This window comes from Dendrobates tinctorius, unplaced genomic scaffold, assembly GCF_039654945.1.
Source record: "Dendrobates tinctorius isolate UK_male_01 unplaced genomic scaffold, ASM3965494v1 ptg000241l, whole genome shotgun sequence".
NCBI classification, from domain to species: domain Eukaryota; kingdom Metazoa; phylum Chordata; class Amphibia; order Anura; family Dendrobatidae; genus Dendrobates; species Dendrobates tinctorius.
This window is the reverse complement of record NW_027361908.1, coordinates 1701895-1728353: the sequence shown is the minus strand read 5'-3', so window position 1 is coordinate 1728353 and position 26459 is coordinate 1701895. Positions and strand designations below refer to the sequence as shown.

Genomic DNA, 26459 nt, shown 5'->3' with positions numbered 1-26459 from the left:
GAAAAACAGGAATGCCGTCTGCCTCCGGACAAGCTTGTTCGCCTCCATTATCAGATCCTGAACGCCTCCAATAACCCCACCATGTCCCTCAGAAAAGCCATGTCCCTTCTAGGCTCTCTCTCGGCCTGTATCCCGGCAGTCCAGTGGGCCCAGTTTCATGCAAGGAAACTACAGAGCGAGGTCTTATTACATCAAAAAGTCCTTGGAGGTTACTTGGAGGGTCAGCTAACCTTATCCCGTAACACAAGGGAGTCCCTAGAGTGGTGGTTACACAAGGATAACTTATTAAAAGGGGTGCCCTGGGAGTATAACGTAACCCGCATAGTCACCACGGATGCTAGTCCTTACGGTTGGGGAGCTCATATGGGTGAAATTTTAGTCCAGGACCGATGGCAACATCATCAGTTAGGAATGTCATCTAACCTAAAAGAATTAACGGCAGTAGAACAGGCGGCTAAAAAGCTCCTTGTGTATCTACAGGGCCATCATGTGCGAGTGTTCTCCGACATTCAGGTCACCGTGGCATACATCAATCGCCAAGGCGGGACTCGTTCCAGACCCCTGATGTTGGTAGCAGAACGGTTCCATCTAGCAGAACAATACTTCCTATCTTTAACAGCATTGCATATAAAAGGAAAAGACAACATCACGGCAGACTTTTTAAGCCGCAATCGGCTAAAGCAAGGGGAATGGTCTTTAAACACCTCCATATTCAAACTGATTGTTCAAAAGTGGGGATATCCAGAGGTAGACCTATTCGCCACCAGAGACAACACTCAATTGGAACAATTCTGCTCCCTGAATCCCAGAGAGAATCCTCTGGCGGTAGATGCCTTCCTGATAAACTGGGACTTCAAACTAGCCTACGCCTTCCCTCCCCTATCTCTTCTACCCCTAGTGATGAGGAAAATCAGGAAAGACAGAGCAAGGGTGATAGTCATCGCTCCGTTTTGGCCCAGGAGAGCATGGTTCTCATGCCTCAGGACCATGTCGGTGTCCGATCCTTGGGTTCTGCCGGACATCCCGGATCTCCTGTCCCAGGGCCCAGTCTTCCATCCTCAGGTGGCTGGCCTTCATCTGACGGCGTGGAGTTTGAACGGTCATTATTAGAAGAAAAGGGTTTCTCCGCAGACCTAATTAACACCCTTCTTAAAAGTAGGAAAATCATTACCACAAAAATTTACGTCAGGATTTGGAAAAAATTCCTTCAAAACTCAGAAGTTATCGCTGGGGATTCAGCACCTATAATGCAGATATTAGAGTTCCTACAAAAAGGTCTAGACATGGGACTCTCTACCAGTACCCTTAAAGTACAAGTGTCAGCCTTGGGGGCTCTGTTTAGCTGCAACATTTCTGGTAATTATTGGATAAGCAGATTCATTAAGGCAGCAGGTAGATCCAGGCCAATAATGAAGGATAGGTTTATGCCGTGGGACTTGAACCTAGTCCTCACTGCTATGACAGAGACTCCATTCGAACCTATCTCGTCGGCTTCCCTAAAAATCCTGTCCCTCAAGGTAGCCTTCCTGGTAGCTCTGACATCAGCTCGCAGAATAAGCGATATTCAGGCTTTATCTAGGTGTCCTCCTTATTTACAGTTTAAAGAGGATAGGGTAATACTCAGACCTGATCCAGCGTACTTGCCAAAGGTAGTTTCTAGTTTCCATAGGACGCAGGAGATAGTTCTGCCATCCTTCCTCCCTAATCCAACTAATGAGAAGGAAAGGAAACTACACACCCTGGATGTCAGGAGAGGCCTCATAGAATATCTGTCAGTCACTGATCCCTGGAAGAAAGATAATGCCCTATTTATCTCTCATCAAGGCCCCAGAAAAGGTTGTAGAGCATCAAAAAATACACTAGCCAGATGGATTAGAGAGGCGATTGCAATAGCATACACATCAAAGGGCAGGTCGCCACCCGGAAAGCTGAGGGCGCATTCCACCAGGGCAATGGCAACCTCATGGGCCGAAAGATCAGAAGTCTCCATCGACCAGATATGTAAGGCGGCTACTTGGTCCTCTCCGAGCACCTTTTATAGTCATTATAGGCTAGACCTAGGTGCTTCCACAGACCTCTCTTTTGGTATAAGGGTGCTGCAGGCTGTAGTCCCTCCCTAAAGCTGATATTACTCTCTGTAAATCTCTCAGGTGGTGCTGTCATGGACGATCAAATAAAGTCTTAGTTACTCACCGGTTAACGGTATTTTTCGGAGTCCATGACAGCACCCGTATATTCCCTCCCTTTAGTTTAATTGGGGTGTGCACGTCTTTTTTCTTGTTTATACTCACTGGTGATAAAAGTTATAATTGTAAAGAATACTGTACATAAATCATGCATTAACCTTGGAAGTCCTCTTGTGCTCTGTAATCCAACTGATGCGTGGGAGAGGTGCCACCCTTTTTGTATCTGTAGGTTTCCTGTTCCTAAAGGGCGGATCCCCTCTCTCAGGTGGTGCTGTCATGGACTCCGAAAAATACCGTTAACCGGTGAGTAACTAAGACTTTCTCATATTGGAACATAAATGTTTGTCACGTAGGACTTTAAAATTGGGTAAATAAAACCTCAGATGCAGTTGTGCTCAAAAGTTTACGTACCCTGGCAGAATTTTTGCTTTCTTGGCCTTTTTTCAAAGAATATGACTAACACCAAAACTTTTCTCCACTCATGGTTAGTGGTTGGGTGAAGCCATTTATCGTCAAACTACTGTGTTTTCTCTAAAAACGCCAAGAAATCAAAAATTCTGTCTGGGTATGTGAACATTTGAGCACAACTGTAAACACAAAACCAGGTATAGGTTTTATTTTAGCAAATGAAGTGAAGAGAAAGAATGTATATATATTTATTTTTATTGTATCATAATTAAAAAAAAAAAAAAAAATATATATATATATATATATATATATATATATATATATATATATATATATATATATATATATATATTTATTTATTTTATGGTAAAATCAGAAAAACGTACTGAAAAAATGCAGAGATAAATGCTCGAGTATACTAACAGGAATAGATAATTAAACCTAATTTTCAAACAGCAGAGCGTCTTTAAAGTGTCACGAATTATTCTCATTTAGTTGAAATATCGTTATTGAAACATTGTGATTGGCCGCATATTCTCCCTGTGTATGCTTAGTGTTGCGGCCACTCAATTGTTCAAAATAATTCATAAATATAAATAATTGATTAAATTCAAAACAATACATGAACTATGCCCTTGACGTTTGTCACCCCGCCACTGCATACTCACCCGGCCTCCGCTCCCGCGCCGCAGCCTCCGCCGTCCGACATCCACGGCAGTCCCTTCTGTCAATTATGCTCCGGCAATGCCCTGACCCGGAAGCACCACCGAACCACTGGCAGTCCAGACAGGGGCATATCAGGCCGTCCTCCTTTGAGGGAGGTGCCTGATTGTTGTGTTTGCTAGCACACTAGGTCCTGCTTCCTCGTGTTCCTGCCGCAGTCTCTCAGTCCTGTACTCCGTGGTTCCTGCCGCAGTCTCACAGTCCTGTACTCCGTGTTCCTGCTCCGTCCTGCTATCTACGCTTCAGCCCTGCAGTCCTACTCCAGTCCTGCCTCCCGTGTTCCTACTCCGTCCTGCTATCTACCTTCCAGCCCTGCAGTCATACTCCAGTCCTGCCTCCCGTGTTCCTGCTCCGTCTTGCTGTCTAGGCTCCAGTCCCGCAGTCCTGCTCCGGTCCTGTCTCCAGTTATCCTGCTCCGTCCTGCTGTCTATGCTGCAGTCCCGCAACCCCACTCTGGTCCTATCTCCTACAGTCTTGTGCTTCTACTCCAGTCCACTCTGAGCCGCCCCTCTTGGTACCGGCTATCGTGGTTCCCGAACCCCTGGGCCTGCTCCTAACGATCCCTGTATAGGGGTCGGCTCCACCTGGCAGCTCGCCCGGGGCGGCCCCTCGGTGCCACGATCCAGAGGGTCCACTCCTGGAGATTTTCCGCACCCGACCAGCCGTGGTAACAACGTTAATATGAATTATCAAAAATTAATGAGATTATTATATTGCACATGCAGTTATATCACAATATAGTTATAATAGCAAATTTATACAAAAAATTGTTACAAAATTATGATGCAACTGATATAATTAAATTATAAAATGCATATTGCAATGTAAACAGTAGCTACTGCTGTAAGGATCAATACATCACAAGTGTGATCATAATAAATGATATGTATTTACAGCTCTGGCAAAAATTAAGAGACCACTGCAGTTTTATAAAAATCAGCTACTCTACATGTCAGACAGCCACTCCATTCCAGTGTCAGCTGAATTCCAAACAGAGTACACCTCATTCCACTTAATGTGTTTCTCATTAGGTGATCACGTGAACCAAATCTTATTTAACGAAGGAAAGTATAAAAAGCCCTGCAGTGGTGTTCACAATCCTCTTGCAATAGGGAAAGCTGGATAGCAAAACAAGTGCTAGTTATATCACAAAAGTAATAGGAATAAAAAAATAACTTTTAACCATGCCAAAGGAGTTGAAAAGAAAAGTCTTGAGTGAGAAAAAGAAGGGCTCAATTCTAGCTTTATTAGCAGAGGGACACAGTGAGCGTCACGTTGCCTCCATCCTTAAATTGTCTAAGACGGCAGTCCATTACAACAAGGTCAAGCAGCAGACACTGGGGACAACAAATCTACAGACCAGCAGAGGGCGAAAACGACTCTCCACTAACCGGGATGACCGTCATCTTATTCGAATGTCACTCAGCAACCGCAGGATGACATCAAGTGACCTACAAAAGGAATGGCAAATGGCATCTTGGGTGAAGTGCATGGCAAGAACAGTTCGTAACAGGCTCCTAGAGGCAGGGTTCAAGTCATGTAAAGCTAGAAAAAAAGCCTTTCATCAATGAGAAGAAAAGGAGGGCCAGGCTGAAGTTTGCCAAAGACCATAAGGATTGGACCATAGAGGACTGGCGTAAGGTAATCTCTGATGAATCTAATTTTCAGCTTTCCCCAACACCTGGTCATCTAATGGTTAGACAGAGACCTGAAGAGGCGTACAAGCTACAGTATCTTGCACCCACTGTGAAATTTGGTGGAGGATCCGTGATGATCTGGGGATGCTTCAGCAAAGCTGGAATTGGGCAAGTTAATCTTTGCAAAGGACGTATGAATCAAGCCGCATACAAGGTTATCCTGGAAAAACAGTTGATTCCTTCTGCTCAGGCAATGTTCCCCAACTCTGAGGACAGGTTTTACCAGCAGGAAAATGCGCCATGCCACACAGCTAGGTCAATCAATGTGTGGATGAAGGACTACATCAAATCCCTGTCATGGCCAGCCCAATTTCCAGACCTGAACGCCATTGAAAACCTCTGGAATATAATCAAGAGGAAGATGGATAGTCACAAGCCATCAAACAAGGAAGAACTGCTTAATTTTTTTGTACCATGAGTGTCATAAGGTCACCCAAAAACAGTGTGAAAGACTGGTGGAAAGCATGCCAAGACGCATGAAAGCTGTGATTTAAAAATCATGGTTATTCCACAAAATATTGATTTGTGAACTCTTCCTGAGTTAAAACATTAGTATATTGTTGTTTCTAAATGATTATGAACTTGGTTTCTTAGCATTATTTGAGCTCTGCAAGCACTGCATTGTTTTGTTATTTTGACCATTTCTCATTTTGTGAAAATAAATATAAAAAATTTAGTGCTTGGAAATTCGAAGACATGTTGTCAGTAGTTTATAGAATAAAAGAGCAATTTACATTTTACTCAAAAATATACCTATAAAGAGAAATCAGACAAACTGAAATTTTTGCCAGAGCTGTATATTGTGTTTATATATACTTTATAATTTAACAAATGCACTGGGGTCTCTGTGTTTACACTGCTGTGTGCACTTTATAAGTAAATGGAAAAATCTTTAGAATTGAGAGTCCTCAGTGGTTGATAACTTTTTTTTTTTTTTTTTTTTTTTTTTTTTTTTAATGGCTAACTGAAAAGATGGTAACAAATTGTAAGCTTTCAAGACTAATCTGGTCTTTTCATCAGACATAGACTAATACAAAATCTGAAGAGTCACATATTTATGCACAGAAAGCAATAATGCAATAGATAAGACAAGTGACGTGAAGCAGAACTATCATTATGGGAAAGGGATAAACAGTGTTGGCCATAAATATTGGAACTGTTCATAGATAAGGAGTGTGAAAGTATTATTGTCCTGTGATTGGGGTCTGGTTCTGTGTGTAACTGCTCCTGTGCTGCATCTCACAAATATGTCTATCAGCTCTCAACTTCCCGTGTATACACCAAACAACACCATTTGATATGGTCTTATGCTGTATGTAAATAAAGGTGCTCCGGTCCAATGGGCCTCCTCACTGCTCCTAATCGCGTCCTCCTGCTTTGATCGATTTGGACATCCACAATGCGAACCGAGATATCGCACTTGCACTGTAGCCTCACTGGACTGCACAAGCGCACTCTGCTCTGCAATACTGTAAGCTGAGCATAAAACAGCAATGCGCAAGCGCATAGCGACGTGACTGTCATCATTCACATCTAGGCCCTTGTGCAGTGCTGAGATTCGATTAGGAACAGAGAAGAGGGACAGACACCACAGTCAGGAAGCCCATCATACCAGGCCACCCTTATTTGCATATCAAATGGTATTTTTGATGGTATACAGGGGGAGTTGGGAATTGAAAGACATGTTTGTGGGATGCAGCACAGTTAAAGGTGGTGCTTTTTCTTCATAGGCTCAAAAACTGGTGACAGGTTGCCTTTAAAACCTAATGTGTATGTTAGCGACTTTAGGAAAATTACTTTTTTTTGGTTCCAAACTACATGTTGAGACATTTGTTATACATAACCCCCATAGCTTTATGTCAATAATTTTGGACATGGAAGTTGATTGGTTGGACTTTTATGAATTCTTCCCAGGGTCAAGGAGTGTTGTCAGAGAAGTTGCGGAGTTTCAGCATGCAGGATTTAACTCTGATACAAGATGACGATGCTGTGCACATGCATAGTCCAGAACCTCGGTTACGCAGTTCTTCCAGCGGACTAGTGGAGACTATTATGGATCAAGGTAGAAACCTAATTGGTTAACTGAAATGCATGAGTTGTTTGGGGAAATGTGTGACCCCTTATTATTTTGATTGGAAGTTGTAATTTTTACCTTCACAACATAGAAGAAGCTTGCAGAATATGCAGTGTTGTTGTCACTTGATGGCGGTTTGTTTAAAGATTAACCGTCGTTCTAATTTTTATTTCATAAATCAATAGAACACATGAAAATAAGCAACTTTGTTATATATCTTATTAGCAATGTCACCTTCTTTATCTGCCAAAATTGATCAGTCATTATCAAAACTCTCAATTCTGAGGTGAAGTCTGTATTCAGAGACAGATTTTCCCATTACTTAGATAGGAGATGACAGTTACTACTAAGATTCTATGTATTGGGGAGGAGGAGCTAGGGACAGACCCAACCTCCTCCCCCTTCTATCTACATATGATCTTATGATAGATGCTACCGCGCAGGCACCATTTTGATGACAGTATTGTGGGGAGAAAAAAATTTCATCAAAATTGTGCCTGCGCAGTAGCATCTATAGCGTTCCAATAGATGTTAATGCTCAGGCGCCGGCACCATTTTGCTAGAAAGAAGAAAAAAAATTGGCTCCATCAAAATGGCACCTGCGCAGTAGCCTCTATCGCCACCCCAAAGCACGAGAATCTTATTAACTCAAAAATGCAAATGGAGATTAAACAACCACAAGATGGATTTAATCATCATTTTAATCATTATGATATGTATATATTTGTGTATTTATCAAAATTGCAACACCAAAAAGAAAATTGTTGAATTATGGAAATCACTGGATCAAAAGACATGTTAATGATATCAAAGAACGAAAAAATGCAAATAAGTTTTAAAAAACCCTCCGCTGCATGGGCAACAACATGAAAAGAATTCCCAGGAACTTGATAGTGTCCCAGGAGCCATTTTTCAGCACGATAACACCAGACCACCTGTTGCTCGTACTACTGTGAGTAGCTTGCCTGGCCTAATTGTCCTATCATGACCTGCAGTGTGTCTGGACTTGTCTCCCATCAAACACATCTGGGACATCATTGGTCTGCAGTTGAAAAGGAAGCTGCTAGCAGCAGATCTTGATGGATAGCACAGTGGCTCAGTGGTTAGCACTGTTGCTTTGCAGTGCTGGAGTCCTGTGATTAAATCCCACCAACGACAACATCTGCAAGGAGTTTGTATATTCTCTATGTGTTTGCAAAGGGTTTCTCCCACATTTCAAAGACCTACTGATTTTTTTTTTTTTTTTTTGAGTCTGTGTATTAGAATAATTAATTGAAAGGTGGTGTGTTCAAAATAATAGCAATGTGGAGTTCAACTAGTGAGGTTCTGCTGAAATGGTCTCCAATGCTTTAAAATGGAAAGCCAAGCCAGAGAGACGTGGAAGAAAACAGACTACCATTCGAATGGATGAAAGAATGGCCAGAATGGAAAAAGCTCAGCCAATGATCAGCTCCAGGATGATCAAGACGGTCTCAAGTTACCTGTGAGTACTATGACCGTTAGAAGAAGCCTGTGTGACGCTAATCTCTAAGGCCTGTTTCACACTTCAGTTTTTCCTGTCAGTCCGAATCCGCCAAAATATCGGAAAACGGATCCGCAGGCGAACAGACAGGAACGGATGGCATCGGATCGGCGGAAGTACGGATCCGCCGAAGGGGAAAATTTAAAGGAACCGCGCCTGTGAATAAAGGAGAAAAAAAAATACAGCAGCGGCGATGATGTTGTGAAGCAGTCCGGAAAGAGAGAGAGAATTTTATCCAGCAGCCAGACAGAAATGCGGGTTAAATCCGGAAATAGCGGATCCGGACACCAAAAAAAGTTACATGCTCCGTCCGGGCCGCTGAGCGGACGCCAAATTCTTGGCGGATCCGTACAAAAGCGGATCGAACGGACGACCATCCGTCAAGATCCGCCGATAATGCAAGTCTATGAGGGAAAAAAACGGATCCGCCAAGAAAAATGGCTGATCCGTTTTTTCAAATTGGCGGATCTTGACTGATGGTCACAAACGGAAGTGTGAAACAGGCCTAAGCAGGACGTCCCCGCAAAGTCCCACTGTTAAAAAAAAAAAAAAAACGTACTGAAGAGGATACAATTTGCCAAAGAACACATCAACTGGCCTAATAAGAAATGGAGAAACATTTTGTGGACTGATGGAAGTAAAATTGTTCTTTTTGGGTTCAAGGGCCGCAGACAGTTTTATCAGACGACCCCCAAACTCTGCATTCAAGCCACAGCACACACTGAAGACAGTGAAGCATGGTGGTGCAAGCATCATGATATGGGCATGTTTCTCTTACTATTGTGCCGGACCTATTTACTGCATAACAGGGATCATGGACCAGTTTGCATAGAAGAGGTCATGTTGCCTTACACTGAAGAGGATATGCCATTGAAATGGGCTTATCAACAGGACAATGACACTAAACACACCAGTAAACAAGCAAAATCTTGGTTCCAGTCCAACAAAATTGAGGTTATGAAGTGGCCAGCCCAATCCCCAGACCTTAATTCGATAGAACAATTGTTGGGGTGACATCAAAAATTCAGTTTCTGAGGCAAAGTCAACAAATGCCATAAAATTGTGGGATGCAATCCAAGCATCCTGGGATGGAATAACAGTTGACAGGTGCCAGAAGTTGGTTGACTATGCAACATACAGTTAGGTCCATATATATTTGGACAGAGACAACATTTTTCTAATTTTGGTTCTAGACATTACCACAATGAATTTTAAACAAAACAATTCAGATGCAGTTGAAGTTCAGACTTTCAGCTTTCATTTGAGGGTATCCACATTAAAATTGGATGAAGGATTTAGGAGTTCCAGCTCCTTAACATGTGCCACCCTGTTTTTAAAGGGACCAAAAGTAATTGGACAATTGACTCCAAGGCTATTTCATGGATAGGTGTGGGCAATCCCTTTTGTTATATCATTCTCAATTAAGCAGATAAAAGGCCTGGAGTTGATTTGAGGTGTGGTGTTTGCATTTGGAAGGTTTTGCTGTGAAGGAAACATTCGGCCAAAGGAGCTCTCCATGGAGGTGAAACAAGCCATCCTTAAGCTGCAAGAACAGAAAAAACCCATCCGAGAAATTGCTACAACATTAGGAGTGGCAAAATCTACAGTTTGGTACATCCTGAGAAAGATAGAAAGAAAGCACTGGTGAACTCATCAATGCAAAAAGACCTGGGCGCCCACGGAAGACCACAGTGGTGGATGATCGCAGAATAGTCTCCATGGTGAAGAGAAACCCCTTCACAACAGCCAACCAAGTGAACAACACTCTCCATCAGGTAGGCATATCAATATCCAAATCTACCATAAAGAGAAGACTGCATGAAAGTAAATACAGAGGGTTCACTGCACGGTGCAAGCCACTCATAAGCATCAAGAATAAAAAGGCTAGACTGGACTTTGCTTAAAAACATCTAAAAAAGCCAGTACAGTTCTGGAAGAACATTCTTTGGATAGATGAAACCAAGATCAACACCTACCAGAATGATGGAAAGAGAAAAGTATGGCTAAGCGTGATACAGCTCATGATCCAAAGCACACCACATCATCTGTAAAACACGGCGGAGGCAGTGTGATGGCTTGGGCATGCATGGCTGCCAGTGGCACTGGGTCACTAGTGTTTATTGATGATGTGACACAGGAAAGAAGCAGCCCAATGAATTCTGAGGTACTCAGAGCCATACTGTGTGCTTAGATCCAGCCAAATGCAGCCAAACTGATTTGTCCATCTGTAGTATGAAACGACGACCAATGACCCAAAACATAAAGCCAAAGCAACCCAGGAGTTTATCAAAGCAAAGAAGTGGAATATTCTTGAATGGCCAAGTCAGTCACCTGATCTCAACCCAATTGAGCATGCATTTCACTTGTTAAAGATTAAACTTCAGACAGGCCCACAAACAAACAGCAACTGAAAACCACCGCAGTGAAGGCCTGACAAAGCATCAAAAAGGAGGAAACACAGCATCTGGTGATGTCCATGAGTTCAAGACTTCAGGCAGTCATTGCCAACAAAGGGTTTTCAACCAAGTACTAGAAATGAACATTTTATTTACAATTATTTAATCTGTCCAATTACTTTTGGTCCCTTTAAAAACAGGGTGGCACATGTTAAGGATCTGAAACTCCTAAACCCTTCATCCAATTTTAATGTGGATACCCTCAAATGAAAGCTGAAAGTCTGAACTTCAACTGCATCTGAATTGTTTTAAAATTCATTGTGGTAATGTCTAGAACCAAAATTAGAAAATTGTTGTCTCTGTCCAAATATATATGGACCTAACTGTAGATGTGGAGCAGTTCTGAAAAACTGCATGTACATAACTAAATATTAGGTTACTGATTCACAGGACTGCTAATCCACAAAACAAAGTACATATTGTGAGTTTGTAAAGACAAATGCAGACACTGCTATTTTTTAGAACAGCCCAATGTTCAATTTATTTTCTGTAAAGTAGTTGAATATTATATACATATCTCTTCATGTTTTGAACTAGAAAATAGTGTGCAATGTTCCCAATGCATGGAAGTAAAAACTAGTATAAAGATTTTGTGATTAGCTCATGTTTTTGAACACACTCCTATTAATTTGAACACTACTGTACCCTTACTGAGTAAATCAAGATATTTTGAAAATATTGTTTCCACTTCTTTTTTTTAACTATTTGCATATCTTTAGCATCTCTCTCGGTCCTGTGATTACCAAAGTTCTTCAAACTTTGCTTCTTATTGTGGCCATATTGGTGTTGAGGAGTGAATGTGTGTGTAGTTTCCTCACATAGTGTGCACTCCCTGTGTTACAAAAATCTATTGTTGGCCATTCTGCTTTTCATATTTCAATAATGAATAAAGAATTTCTGCACAATAATAAACCATGAATGTAAAGTTCAATGTCATTGTCCTTTGCATGACACAATGGATTTTGTGTTTCAAGCTTTTTTTTATAGCCAGATTTATGTTCTGCCGATATATACAAAAATCCAATATGCTAAGTATTGAGTTTACTTCTACACACTGGAAAATTGAATAATTCTGCTGGTAGAAATATACAAGAAAACTACTGCGTATGCATTTCCCAAATTTCTAAGTGTATGAAAGCAATTAACTTGTGCTGGAAAAAGGTTCATGATGAATTGTGACCTCTCTGTTTTGGGCACCAGTATATGTTGTCCTGCAGCTGGGACAATGGCATTCTGAACCATTACAGGGGTATTCCCATCTCCAATATGTAAATGGTGTAATAGTAGTAATAATAATAATGTTAGTAAATACCTGCAATTAGAAATGTAGTATAGTTACCCCATGTGCAGGGCATTGGGGTACGTGACATTTCTTAGCTACTACAATACCTTGTGCATGAGGTAAGCCACATACAGGTGCTTCTCCCAAAATTATAATATCAAAAAGTTTAATTATATCAGTTCTTCAATACAAAAAAGTGAAACTCATATTATTAGAGACATTACAAACAGAGTGATCTATTTCAAGTGTTTATTTCTGTTAATGTTGATTATGGCTTACAGTCAATGAAAACCCAAAAGTCATTATCTCAGTAAATTAGAATCATTAGCAAAAACACCTGCAAAGGCTTCCTAAGCATTTAAAAAGGTCCCTTAGTCTGTTTCAGTAGATCCACAATCATGGGGAAGACTGCTGACTTGACAGATGTCCAGAAGACAGTCATTGACACACTCCACAAGAAGGGTAGCCAGAAAAGGTCATTGCTAAAGAAGCTGGCTGTTCACAGAGTGCTGTATCCAAGCATATTAATGGAAAGTTGAGTGGAAGGAAAAACTGTGGTAGAAAAAAAGTGCACAAACCACAGGGATAACCGCAGCCTTGAAAGGATTAGGAAAAGGCCATTCAGAAATTTGGGGGAGATTCACAAGGAGTGGACTGCTGCTGGAGTTATTGCTTCAAGAGCCACCACACACAGACGTATCCAGGACATGGGCTACAAGTGTCTCATTCCTTGTGTCAAGCCACTCATGACCAATAGACAACTTCAGAAGTGTCTTACCTGTGCCAAGGAGAAAAAGAACTGGACTGTTACTCAGTGGTCCAAGGTATTGTTTTCAGATGAAAGTAAATTTTGCATTTCATTTGGAAATCAAGGTCCCAGAGTGTGGAGGAAGAGTGGAGAGGCACGCAATCCAAGCTGCTTGAGGTATAGTGTGAAGTTTCCACAATCGGTGATGGTTTGGGGAGCCATGTCATCTGTTGGTGTAGGTTAACTGTGTTTTATCAAGACCAAAATCATTGCATAAGTCTACCAGGAAACTTTAGAGCATTTCATGCTTCCCTCTGCTGACATGCTTTTTGGAGATGGAAATTTCATTCTCCAGCAGGACTTGGCACCTGTCCACACTGCCAAAAGTACCAATACCTGGTTTAAAAACAACAGTATTACTGTGGTTGATTGGCCAGAAAACTCGCCTGACTTTAACCCCATAGAGAATCTATGGGGTATTATTAAGGGGAAGATGAGAGACACCAGACACCACAATGCAGACAAGCTGAAGGCTGCTATCAAAGCTACCTGGGCTTCCATAACACCTCAGCAGTGCCACAGGCAGATCGCCTCCATGCTACACCGCATTACATAGTAACATAGTTATTAAGGTTGAAGGAAGACCTTAAGTCCATCTAGTTCAACCCATATCCTATCCTAACTTGCCCTAACATGTTGATCCAGAGGAAGGCAAAAAAAACCCACGTGGCAAACAGTAAGCTTCACATTGGGGAAAAAAATTCCTTCCCGACTCCACATACGGCAATCAGACTAGCTCCCTGGATCAACGCAATATTAAGGAAACTAGTGTATATACCCTGTAATATTATGCTTTTCAAGAAAGGCATCCTGTCCCTTCTTAAATTTTATTAGGGAATCACTCATTACAACATCATATGGCAGAGAGTTCCATAGTCTCACTGCTCTTACAGTAAAGAATCCGCGTCTGTGAGTATGCTTAAACGTTCTTTCCTACAGACGTAGAGGATGCCCCCTTGTCCCCGTCACAGGTCTAAGAGTAAAATGATCATTAGAAAGGTCTTTGTACTGTCCCCGCATATATTTATACATTTGTAATAAGATTACCCCTAAACCTTCGATTTTCCAAACTCAATAACCCCAAGTGTAATAACCTGTCTTGGTATTGCAGACCCTCAGTTCCCTAATAACCTTGGTCGCTCTTCTCTGCACCCGCTCCAGTTCAGCTATGTCTTTCTTATACACCGGAGACCAGAACTGTACACCGTATACGAAGTGTGGTCGCACTAGTGACTTATATAGAGGTAAAATTACTGCATTGATGCAGTAATTGATGCCAAAGGAGTCCTGACCAAGTATTGAGAGCATTTACTGAACATAAATTTCCGTAGGCCAAAATTTCGGATTTTAAAATAATTTGTGAAGCTGGTGTTTGAAAGTATTCTATTTTACTGAGATAATGACTTTTGGATTTTCATTTGCTGTAAGCTATAATTGTCAACATTAACTGAAATAAACACTTGAAATAGATCACTCTGTTTATAATGACTCTATATAATGAGTTTCACTTTTTGTATTGAAGAACTGAAATTAACTTATTAATCATATTCTAATTTTGTGAGAAGCACCTGTAGCTTATCAGAATAATCATTTCTAAATGAAGGTATTTACTAATATTATTATTACACCTACTAAATATTGGGATAGGATCTTGCTTTGCTGACCCCTTTTCCATCTTTAATTATCATATGTATGACTTTGAAATGCTTTAATATATGAGACTTTTTGAAAGGCCCATATTTATATAATAGTTATGGTATGTGGACGTTTATTGCACAGATGCAACATTACCCTTTTCTTTGTATTTTCTGCATCCTTGGAATCTGAGTAAGTTTGTTAATCTGTTTGATCTAATCTGATTTATTCTACTTGAATATTAAACTAGCAATGAATAATTAACTATTCTTAAATGAGATTGGTCATTATAGTAACCAAAAAGAAAATGAAAGGGGGTATTCCTGCATCCTAATGGAAATTTGTTCGCAAAGTTAATTTATGTTTCATGGACTGAATGCACAAGCTCCACGTGGGAACTTGTGGCACTGCCAGCTCGTATAACAGTCCAGCTATGTTATAGAGGCAGGAGTACATTTGTGATGCTCCCATAAATGGTAAATCTCGCTATTCAGTTACGGACTGAGGAGAGTGTGATAAATAATCCAATAAAATGTAACCTTTATTGCTAATTAATTAAAATGTAACAAATGCCAAATATAATACAAATATTTTTTGCAAGTGCTGCAACACACATCACATATGCTAAAAAGATGTACTTGCATATGCTGCAATTGATATTTATGGACAACCATACCTAAGTCCCCCCCCCCCCCAAGGTGAGTAGGGAACAAATTTGATGTACTAGAGAGGTACAAATGTGTATAAAGGGGATCTGTCACCCCATTTTAGCCCTATGAGATGTGGCCACCGCCATCAGGGGCTTATCTACAGCATTATGTAATGCTGTAGATAAGCCCCAGATGAAACCTGAAAGATAAGAAAAAAAGAGTTAGATTATACTCACCCCGGCGTTCGGTCCGATGGGTGTCGCCATCCCGTCCGGCGCCTCCCATCTTCATACGATGTCCTCCTCCTTGCTTCTCTCTCGGCTCCTGGGCACGCGTACTTTATCTCCCCTGTTGAGGGCAGAGCAGAGTACTGCAGTGCGCAGGCGCCGGACATCTCTGACCTTTCCCGGCTCCTGCGCAGGCATACTTTATCTGCCCTGTTGAGGGCAGAGTAAAGTACTGCTGTGCGCAGGCACCGGGAAAGGTCAGAGAGGTCTGGCGCAGCATCAAACCATGCAGCATGAGAGGACCATGCAGCATCAAAATACACAGGTGTGAATGTAACATACTGAAACCTCTCATTCCGCTGAACTATTAAAGGGAATCTGTCACCCCATTTCAGCCCTATAAGCTGCGGCCACAGCCATGAGGGGCTTATCTCCAGCATTCTGTAATGCTGTAGATAAGCCCCCGATGAAACCTGAAAGAAAAGAAAAACATGTTAGATTATACTCAACCAGGGGCGGGTGCGGTGGGTGTCGCGGTCTGGTCCAGCGCCTCTCATCATCGTATGAAGATGGGAAACGCTGGACCGGCTCAGTTCTTGGAGATGTAAAGCAAAAAATCAATTACTTATTTTTGCATTCATTCCTTTCGGTGGCCTTTTCCCATGCTCAATGCCTGTTGTGGAACCATATGTTACAATTTTTTTCTAGGAAAGAAAATCTGGCCAGGGAGATGCAATACACCAGCACGCGTCTGTCCCCCAACAGGTCTATGCACACTAGCTGGCTATACACATACGATAGCAGATCCCTCCAATTATAAATTTAGTATAGTTCTTCTGATTCACTATGTCTCTTTCCTCATGTACAGTCATTGCAGGACTTTAAGTATCCATGGTTATGTCTAGTTACTGTTAGTTACCTAGTTGCTTGTGGCCATAACCATGGATACCTAGGACACACCGAATCAGAAGAACTAGACTACATTTCTAATTGGAAGTATTGGCCAATATTATTATTATTATTACACCTACTGCATATTGGGATCTTGGAGATGGTAATACCCCCTTTAAAATTCAAGCTGCCCAACCCTTCTCTCCCTTGACTTCATCTGCCAGCGAGGAGTCTGGAATTCCTCACACACATTGGCCGATACAGCCAATATCCGTGGGTCAGGCCACCTTTAGTCTAATGTACATGGCAGCCTTTAGTGCTTTGTTTTTTTTCAACTTAAGAAAATTTACCTACAATGCAACATGTAGCGATGGTCAAGAATCCTGGTGCCATATAATGTGAAAAATAAAGCACTGAAAATATTAACTCATTTTCTATGAAAGAGGGGGGGGGAGTGTTAAATGATCTTTCACATATGTTAATTTAGAGATGTAGTCACCTCCTCTCCCTATTACTACCATTGGCATACCTCCATAGCAGGACTTTTATTTTAGAAAATAGATTTTCTGCCTACTTTATTCCCTTCTACAAAGCTCATATATTTTTCTGCTGGGGACACTTATTTGGCCTTTATTGACATTTTTTCCTTTTGATGTTTCTGTTCCAGTTGTTTTTGTTAATGTGTCACTGGCTGAACAGAGATGTAAGTTAGATGCTATATATAGCATAACACTTAGTCACTGTATAGTACATTGTGACTGTCACTTATGGTCTGTAAACTTCGTTTAGAGACCAAAGATTTACGTTTAGAGTTCTGTCATTTCCCTTTTACTTCCTCTAAAGCTCAGCAGGATATGTTCCATGTAGTTCCATCCCCGAAGTCATTCATATATCCAAAGTTGTGTTTTTACACCAGTTGTATGCCAGACCTGACTTTCTATTTGTGTGCAGCCTCATCCACCTGTTCAGTTACTGAAGAACGACAAGTAAAGTCAGATGTAGACCATTCAGATGTGAAATCGGAACCATCAGATGAAGATCCTGTTGAGAAGGCACCAAAACGTACTGCAAGCGTCAAAAGTGTCAAGAAAGTTACAAAAGTCGAGGTATGTGTTGCAAAATATGTATTCTTGTGCATGTCCTAGAACTTATAGCTACCTACTGCATAAAGCAAAGGCTTTATGTTTTATTTTAGGGAAGAAAGATTTTTAACTGTCCAATAGTCCCTTGTACATCTCTCCCCAGGAGAAAAAAGGATGAGCCTGATTGCATTTCGCCCTGTTCGTTCTCTTGTGCCCAGTAATGATGTGTGCTCCGTCAATCTTGTTGCGCAGATTTATATGGAAGCAGGAAACATTTCTGTTGGCCTGCTGCCCCTAAATGTAATTTCTGAGGACCCTTTAGATCAGTATTTTTTTTCCTGATATACATATTAGTATTCTGGATACTGGTTGAAATAACCAAAGGTTATTTACTCGATTTTTCAAGCCTTAAAGACTATGAGCACCTTTTGACCAAAGAAAAAATATTTTTACATGTTGGTGATAATCTCGTTATTAAGTCTGTGCAATCTTCATTCCTTCATTATTTTCAGTCCCACCTGATCTGCAGTTTGCAGCCTGACTCTGGGAGATTTTTCTCTTAGGCCGGTTTCACATTTGCGTTTCAGGGCGCAGCGACGGCCTGCGCACGGCCGCTGCTAAGCCCCGCCCCCTGCTGCGCCTCCTCCGGTAGCTCCGCCTCCGGGCGCATGACGCTGCATGCGTCATGTCCCCTATCTTTATCACTGAGGGCGCAGGCCATGCGGAGTATGTGTTTGGCGGCGCCTGTGTCCTTTTAACGGTGTGCCGAGCGCATCCAAATTGCAACAGGTTGCGTTTGGCGCTGGTCGGCGCACCGTCAAAAGGACGCAGGCGCCACCAAACGCATACTGCGCACGGCCTGCGTCCTCAGTGATAAAGATGGGGGACATGACGCATGCAGCGTCATGCGCCCGGAGGCGGAGCTACCGGAGGAGGCGCAGCAGGGGTCGGGGCTTAGCGGCGGCCTTGCGCAGGCCGTCGCTGCGCCCTGAAACGCAAATGTGAAACCGGCCTTACTGGAGTATTTCTCCCAGTAGTATAGGCTGGATATGAGATCTGTGTCTCAAGGGTATTGAGGTTTTCAGTAGCAAAATTATATATCATTATAGCTTCTAGCATGCAGTTTGCTCTTCGTGTGATTTCCTCTTTTTCTGTAGCCTATTTTCTCTGCCCTCCCTAAGACTGTAGATACTTTCTTTCCTATCCACTTCCCCTTTCCTCTCTCTCTGCTGCTGTCTTTAAATTGCAGCAGTAAAATTGTTAAAAAACAAAAAACTTTTAATGACCGTTATTTAGAAATTGGGTAACTTTGCATTTAGGAAGCAAATGAACAATGGAAACAAAATCTACACGCTTTGTATTTTTTTGGACTGCTTGTGTGATGTATTGATATATCAAACATCTGTGTTTCTCAAACAGCCACAAGCCAAGACTGTAAAGGTGCGCCCCAAGAAGAAAACTACAGGAACCACTGTGCCTGGAGAGTTGGCATGAAAACGTCTTTCTGTCCAGATTTTACCTTTTACGCTGCTGATTTAAAACTCTTTGGAGGACTGTTTGCTTCAATAGGAATGACTGTTTAGGAGCTCTCCACATCCAGGGGTCAATATTTCGCAAAAGACAACATGGTTTGTTTATGAAAATCGTATAAATCTAGATTTGATCGAGCCACTTTAAAATGTGCAAGTCTTGAGATATTCTAATGGTGCTGAGATCCACATCCAGTACTGACTTCTCAATGGACAAAAATCTGTACATAAAAATTAGTGAGAAAAAAAACTTAGAACAATAGTAATAATGCATCCTATAAAAGACAAACATGTAACCCTGTCCCCAGGCTGCTGACTTATCTATGGGACTTGTGTGAACTACTACAATAGGTGCTCAGTATTCTGCTAACAGTTACAGTTTACAGTGGCCTCAATATCGCAAATAAGTCACTTTTTTTCTTCTAGAAATGATAGCCATTTTGTCTCTAAACCTTACCTATCCTAAAAGCTTTTAGTGTGTTCCTACACAAGAAGTAGTAAGAAGAGTATACATGAGATTAATTAAATGACCCTGGCAGTCATTTATACGTAAATAGTTAATAGTTTTCAATGCACTGGAATGTTTTTATGCTGGATTATAGCAAGTGACCGAATTGGGGGTCTATTTCCTACCAACATGGCAGGTACAGCAAGGTTGGTGATTTATAGAAGACTCAATATTGAGGTCAGAAAATGAAATAATTCTGATAAATTTGGGAAGCCACAGGTACATATATTAAAGCGACGACCTGCAAGAACATGGGAGAATATGGCTTGAAAGCCCTAAAGATTGCAAGGTTGTAGGTCTACAGAATCCTTGGTTTGTGGTGGATGTAAACCTAAGAAAGTTGAGACAACTTAATAATAAAAAAAAAAAAAGTGTAAATATAAATATTTTTACTCCTATTAGATTAGATAACATCTATGATAAGGTGATTCTTCAGGTGGTGAACAGGCCTATAGGAGGCGGTACTGTTCAAAGGTTGCTGTCGCTGATGTTCATTCTTCAAAGAACAGGTTTTTCCAGAATTCATGGAGAACTGCACTTGAGAAGTCGTTCACTGCTCGTTGACAACTGCATTAGTGTTTGCATTCACTGTATGTAAAATGTCCTGCACTTCTTCATTTTCCACATTGATTAATATAATGCTGCCACCAACAGTAACCTAGCCTTTCGACACTGCTACTCCTAAATTAGTTGCTAATCGTAGGTATGCGTGGTTAGAAATGACAGCTTGCCAGCTGTAGCCTTTGTATGCAGCCTGATTGGAAGTAAAGAAAAAAACCCTTAATATGTAGTGTGGATTAAGACAAATGATCGATACTTATGAACCAAACTTCGCTTTTAGTTACTCCTGGAATAATCCGGGCAGTACTGTTCTGCAGTGCCACATTCTACAGTTATAATGGTGGGAGATGGATCAGCCGAGCATTGAAAAGAGGATGTCACCGCAGTATGTCCATACCCGTTCCTAGTCTATAAGATGTATTGCCATGCCTCATTATTCTGTAAATCATGAGTTAAAAGAGACTGGGACGTGGTATATACACATGTATAATTGTCATGCCCATTAATCTCCCGTCTTTGCTCCAGAAAATAAGATGGAGTAGAGGTGATACAAGCAGAATACATGATGTGTTGGGTCAATTATCCAAACAGAATAGGGGCCTCATTGATTATTATGGGGTCCATCTGTGTTCTGTCTTTTAGAATAGAAGAAAGTTCTGCACAGATGACTTTTTTTTTTCCCTTTGCTGAAAAAAATAGACATCAAGCAGAACCCATAATAATCACCGCGGCTCCTGTGTGCATAATTGACCCGACGCATCACTTGTTCCGTTTGTTCCTGAAATGGACCAGATAAGCAGATTGTCCCAGCACACGATATCCACAAACGTATAGAAGAAGAGGAGAATCCGCTCACCTGCTAGAATATCCGGAGGCATGAAAACTCGTGATGCACCGAGAAACAATGAAGATGGAAGACTGTGGAAATCCAGCCTCCAAGATATTCTGCTAAAATCCAAAAACATTTATTGTAGTAACAAACATGAAAAGCTGTCATAGCCATACAATAGACAGTATATTGCATTGACTTAAACCCTCTCTGAAAGGCGTTTGCTTCCTTAATTGTGCCGTTGTATTGCTGCAGCGGTTTGTTTTTACTACAAGAAACCTTTTTGGATTTTTTCAGAATAACGTAAAGGCTGGATTTCCCCTGTCTTCCATAGTCACAAATGTACCCTTAGTTGCTTTATTTCATATGTACAGATATAAAAGCCTTAATACATGACACACGCAGTCCTTACACACTGACCGCTTCCAGTTCTCTTGTTACTAGATCTGTCAGTTCAGTACGTTGTACAATATACCACAGATGCTGAGTACGGTCACTTCTGTTCTTCGAGATTGTGCAATCACACATAGTCTTACAAGAGTAAGAAGGGCTAATAAGCCCTTGATTGTTAAGCTCCTTGGAGCCCACCCACTGCTGATTCCCCTGCTCTGCAAACTTGCTGTCAAGATGTTTACTGGATTCAGTAGCTGGATGACCTGATGACAATGTTTGATTTTGCTTAGTTGCACTTTTGATTGTATAAAGTAATTTTACTGTGTATTTATTCTGAGTGTTATTAACACTTTTTTTATTTTGACTGGGTTTTGGATTATCATATGGTCATTAAACATAGGCATTAACATGGGTAGATGGGGTGTTCTTATTATTTGTGTTTCCATAATAGGTCCACACTCACTCTTTTTAACATTCCATAAATGTTTTCCTAATTTTTCGTATTTTGTAGAAAGGCATGACAACTGTTCACGGCAGTGTTCCTAGCACTTTGATTTTCTAGTTTACATTTAGTATTGGCGTGACCAAGATAGGGTTTTGATTAAATGGAAAAACTCTGCAACTCCAGTTATTTATTATTTTTTATGTAAGAGGGTGATATCAAGGCTCTTCGTTTTCCAGAAACCGCACCACTTATGGGCATCGTTGGGTATTGCAGCTTAGCGCCATTTCAGTGTTTGTCATGTCTTAAAGCGAACTTGCAAACAATTTCCCATTGTAATGATTTATTTCCAAGTCCTCAGATTCCCTATTGCATACATCTTATAATAAGATAAGCAGTGTCATTTATTATTCAGCAAAAGGTCTGATGGCTATTTATTGTTATATATGACCAGCACTGCAGAAGAAGAGGCCTTCTAGTGCTCAAGCTGGAGGATACGGCTCTTATGTCAGCTTTTGTTATCGTTCTGATTTACTTTGCAGGTTATAAATGTAATGAAGGAGGTGATAGGGTACTTTTCTCCTTCATTCTTCACATACTTTGCAATATGCAGCACATTTTAATTTCATTCTGTATTTATGATGCCGTCAATGCCTGAATTTGTGGTCAATCAATACACATTGAGTATCTGAACTGGACTGCAGATCTACCAATGATGCCACCCATGCTTTATGTACTGTAAGTCACCACCATTCAAGTAAAGCCATTTGCCATGACACTTGGTATGATATGACTATTAGCTGTTGATGCCTATTCCCGTGAACATGCCACCGCTGAGTTAGAAGTTTCTTCCAGTAGGTAGCAATAGTAAGCTGATCACATTAGTCTCTCTGGATGAACATTTAAAAGCAACTCATGTCCCCATCCCCGTAATGCCTTGTGACTCACAATGTATATGAGAGTACTCCAGGCTGGGTCATTACCAGGGAAGAGTCGGTGTATTGAATGAACAGATCACCAACTCAGCCACATGTGCCGTGAACAAATCTCAGACTTTTATACATCCAGATCACCACACAGATCCTGTAAGGAACTTTCCACCCCTAAATGTTTTCTTTGTTGCTCTACTGTATACTAAAAGATGTTGCACCCTGCAATACCCTGTATTATAGTGTGCAGCCACATGGCCGGAACTCTGCCCACCAATGGTGTTGGCTGCAGTATGTTGGGAGAACTGCATGGTTCTCATGAGCTGGTGTACTTTTACTGTGCTTGTGCCTTCACGTATGTGCCGGCTGAATAATCCCGCTGATATTTGGTTCTAATGGCCAGGATTTGAGGTAACATAACATGCGCTGTATGCAAATTTCCTCTAAAGGGACATTGGGAAGGTGCTCATGTCCTGAAGACTTACACTGGCTGGTCCTAATTCTTTTTGGGTGACTGAGAAAGGCAGCATTCCTTGCTTAAGGGTCTGAAATGGGACTAATGGGACCTACTCTTCAGAGGATTGGCACCTCCCCATGACTATTCATTGGTAATTTGCACTATGTGCTATGTTTAGATTTCTTTTACTATATAATATAGCAACAAAAAATATAAGCTAATAAATAATATGTACGTCTATATTGGTAGTGTTTTAGACTGTCCTGAAAAGTTAACTTTAAAAGGATTGTCCAGCCCTAGGGACATTTCCAATAAGCACTGCAGCTTGCTGAATGCTAACCGCGTGTACAGTAATATACACCATGTTAGGATTGGGCTCCGTTTGGCGATTTCAAGCAGCCATCACATGCAGTTAGTATACTTGTGGTCATCTGCCAATCTAGATTTTAATCCTCTTCTCTCAATAGGAGATTTGCTTACTTGCTGTCATTTGCCAGCTAGATTCTGATCTGCCTCTTTCTGCATAAGAAACAGATGATAATCTAGTTGGCACATGACCGTAAATAAGCAAATCCCACGCTTGCTGTCACTTGACTTCTCGAAATAACAAATGGAGCTGAATCCTAACAGTGTGCACGTTACGCAGTTTTAGGATTCAGCAAGCAGCGGTGCTTGACAGAAATTTCCATAGGAGTAGACAACCCCTTTAACAGCTAATGATGTTTAATGAACTATTGCCACAAAACCAAGCCCCATGGAAATTGTATTTAAAGGATCGGAACAAAAAAGAAAGGTTCGCTAACTGCATCTTCAGTGCATTTTATTTTTTACTTAGGCCAGTGAAATGTAATGGCATGAATGAAAAAACACATAAGGATGCTGGCAGACCTTTCTTATCTACATTATGCTGGTGCCTAAAAAAAATGGACAAAGAGTTCATGGTGATAGTTACAGAAATGGATGGTAGAGAACCTATTAAGTAGATGATCTAACAATAGCCTACTATGGAGTAACAAAATACACATCAAGGAGTCACAAGAATCCATCTAAGAAAACTGGATATTTTCCGAGCAGCTATTGTCATTTTAGATATTGTGCCAAGACTTGGTATTATGGGGCCACTCCCCAAACCATCACTTAATGTATCTTGTGACTCCTAAAAGCATCACACTGAATGTGCTGTTTTTTTTGTTTGTTTTTTTCATGTTACTTGATTGTAACTTCAACACTACTGAAGAGATTACAGTATTTCACATGTTATTGATGCATGTATAAGCGACGGTTCGCCAGGGTGGATATAATATATGGTGACACTGATATCACGGACTGCAGTCACTGAAATGCTATGAACACAGAGCTCTTTTGTTGCACTGATGTTACTATGAAAATGATACTTTCTTCCTTTTGTGATTCCAATAATTTCTTTGTATAATAAAGGAATGTGTGCATATTGAGTGCATTACGAGCAATCAGAAGTGAAAAAAATTGAAGAATGTAAACAATAAAATGATGAACAACTGTTACATTTAAGTATTGATGTGTTTCATAATTATATCTACATGCTGTATGTCACTGCGCTATGTCTCCGCTGGGCACATGGAAATTGGACAGCACTATTGTATTCAGCCGAGACCATGGAGCAAGCAGGGGGACTGCAGAGACCGTGCGCCAGGAGGGTGTGAGTATGATCTCTGACACCCCCCCTCCCCCGCCGACCCCCGGTATGACTCTAGTATAAGCCGAGAGGGGGGACTTTCAGGCCCAAAAAAATGGGCTGAAAATCTCGGCTTCTACGCGAGTACCGAATATACGAGGATCAGGAAGGGAAAGAACTGGGAGCTACAAGGGAAATGGGGAAATTAACTACTAAGATCCTACTGGGAAATGTGCACTCTATATAACTAATTTCAAACAAAAAGTCAAGTACTGAATGTATCATTAGAGTTCATATGTCTAACCGATACATTGAACTTAGATTCCGAAAAAGTCCTTTAATAGTTGAGTTTGTCGAGGATAATGAAACTTGGCTTGGCTTGTCCTGTTCTAGGCTAATCAACATGCATACACATGTATATACATACATCAAGCTAAGGGAAAGGAGGAAAAATGTTATTCCACATGTTGCATCTCTTGGTATATGTTATAAGTTTGTTCTCTCAAAGCAAGCGAGAATTCAAAATCTCCATGAGTAGAAATTCTCTAATATCTGAAATTTTGGGAATATCTTTGTTTCCACCTTGAAGCAATCCATACTTTAGTGACCAATAAAATATGAATCATTATATGTCGAAATTGGAAAGGCATATCTTGAATACCAAGAGATAACCATGCAAGGTGTGGTGTAAGATTAACATTAAGTTTGGTGATTCTTGAAATGAGCTCGGATATTTCAATCCATAGAGATCTTATTACAGGACATTCCCAAAAAATGAGAAATAAATGGCCATGTTGGCCACATTTCCTCCAGCAAAATATTGATTATGTAGGAAAGACTTTGTGCTGTTTTACTGGTGTGAAGTACCACCTGGATAATAATTTAAAATACGCTTCATGTAGAAGAACACAAGAAGTAGAGGAATAAGTTATCTTAAATGCTTTGACCCAATTATCTGTCTCAAAATGATTAAGATCTTTTTCCCAATTCGAGATATGTGCTTTCCTTAAGAATTCAATATCTTCATTAAAGGATGCATAAAGCTCACTAATCTCACTAGTCTTCCTTTTATTATTGTTTGAAGGATTGTTTAAGAGATCCAGTTTAGGAAGTGTGAAGGGAAACTTAAAATTTTTATAGTAATATATCCGGACTTCCAAAAAGTTGAAAAATTCAGTCTGGTATATTAAATTTTTGCATGAGGTCATGAAAGGTGATAAAATAATTTTTCTTATAGTCCGTAATCAGACTAGATAGATATAATATACCGTACCTTGTTTTCACCAGTTCTTTAAAGATAACCTTTGAATTGCATTTTCAAATATTGATGTAGGGATAGTCTCAAAGGTATATATTGGATATTATACTTAAAAGTATTGGCTAGTTTTTTTCAGGTAAGAATAGTGTCTTTTAATATAGGTGTTTGAGGTGGACTTAGGCTTGGAATTAAAAGATGTAATAGAATCTCATCAGATTTATCCCTATGTGCACACGATCAGGAATAGCAGTGTTTTGG

At 40.7% G+C, this 26459-nt stretch overlaps 1 protein-coding gene across 2 annotated transcripts in view; it reads left to right on the top strand.

Annotated features, from left to right (window-relative positions):
* The window catches only part of REEP2 (receptor accessory protein 2), a 56844-nt gene extending 32032 nt beyond the window's left edge, over positions 1–24812 (top strand). The window contains exons 6-8 of one of the 2 annotated variants that reach the window (XM_073556890.1): positions 6929–7076; positions 17529–17665; positions 19061–24812. In XM_073556890.1, the coding sequence (XP_073412991.1) occupies positions 6929–7076; positions 17529–17665; positions 19061–19135 (360 nt within the window). In that variant the 3' untranslated portion in view covers positions 19136–24812. Of the gene's footprint in view, positions 1–6928; positions 7077–17510; positions 17666–19060 lie in introns of both variants that reach the window. The other variant, XM_073556889.1, reaches the window with a different exon arrangement.
* Positions 24813–26459: the final 1647 nt, after the last annotated feature.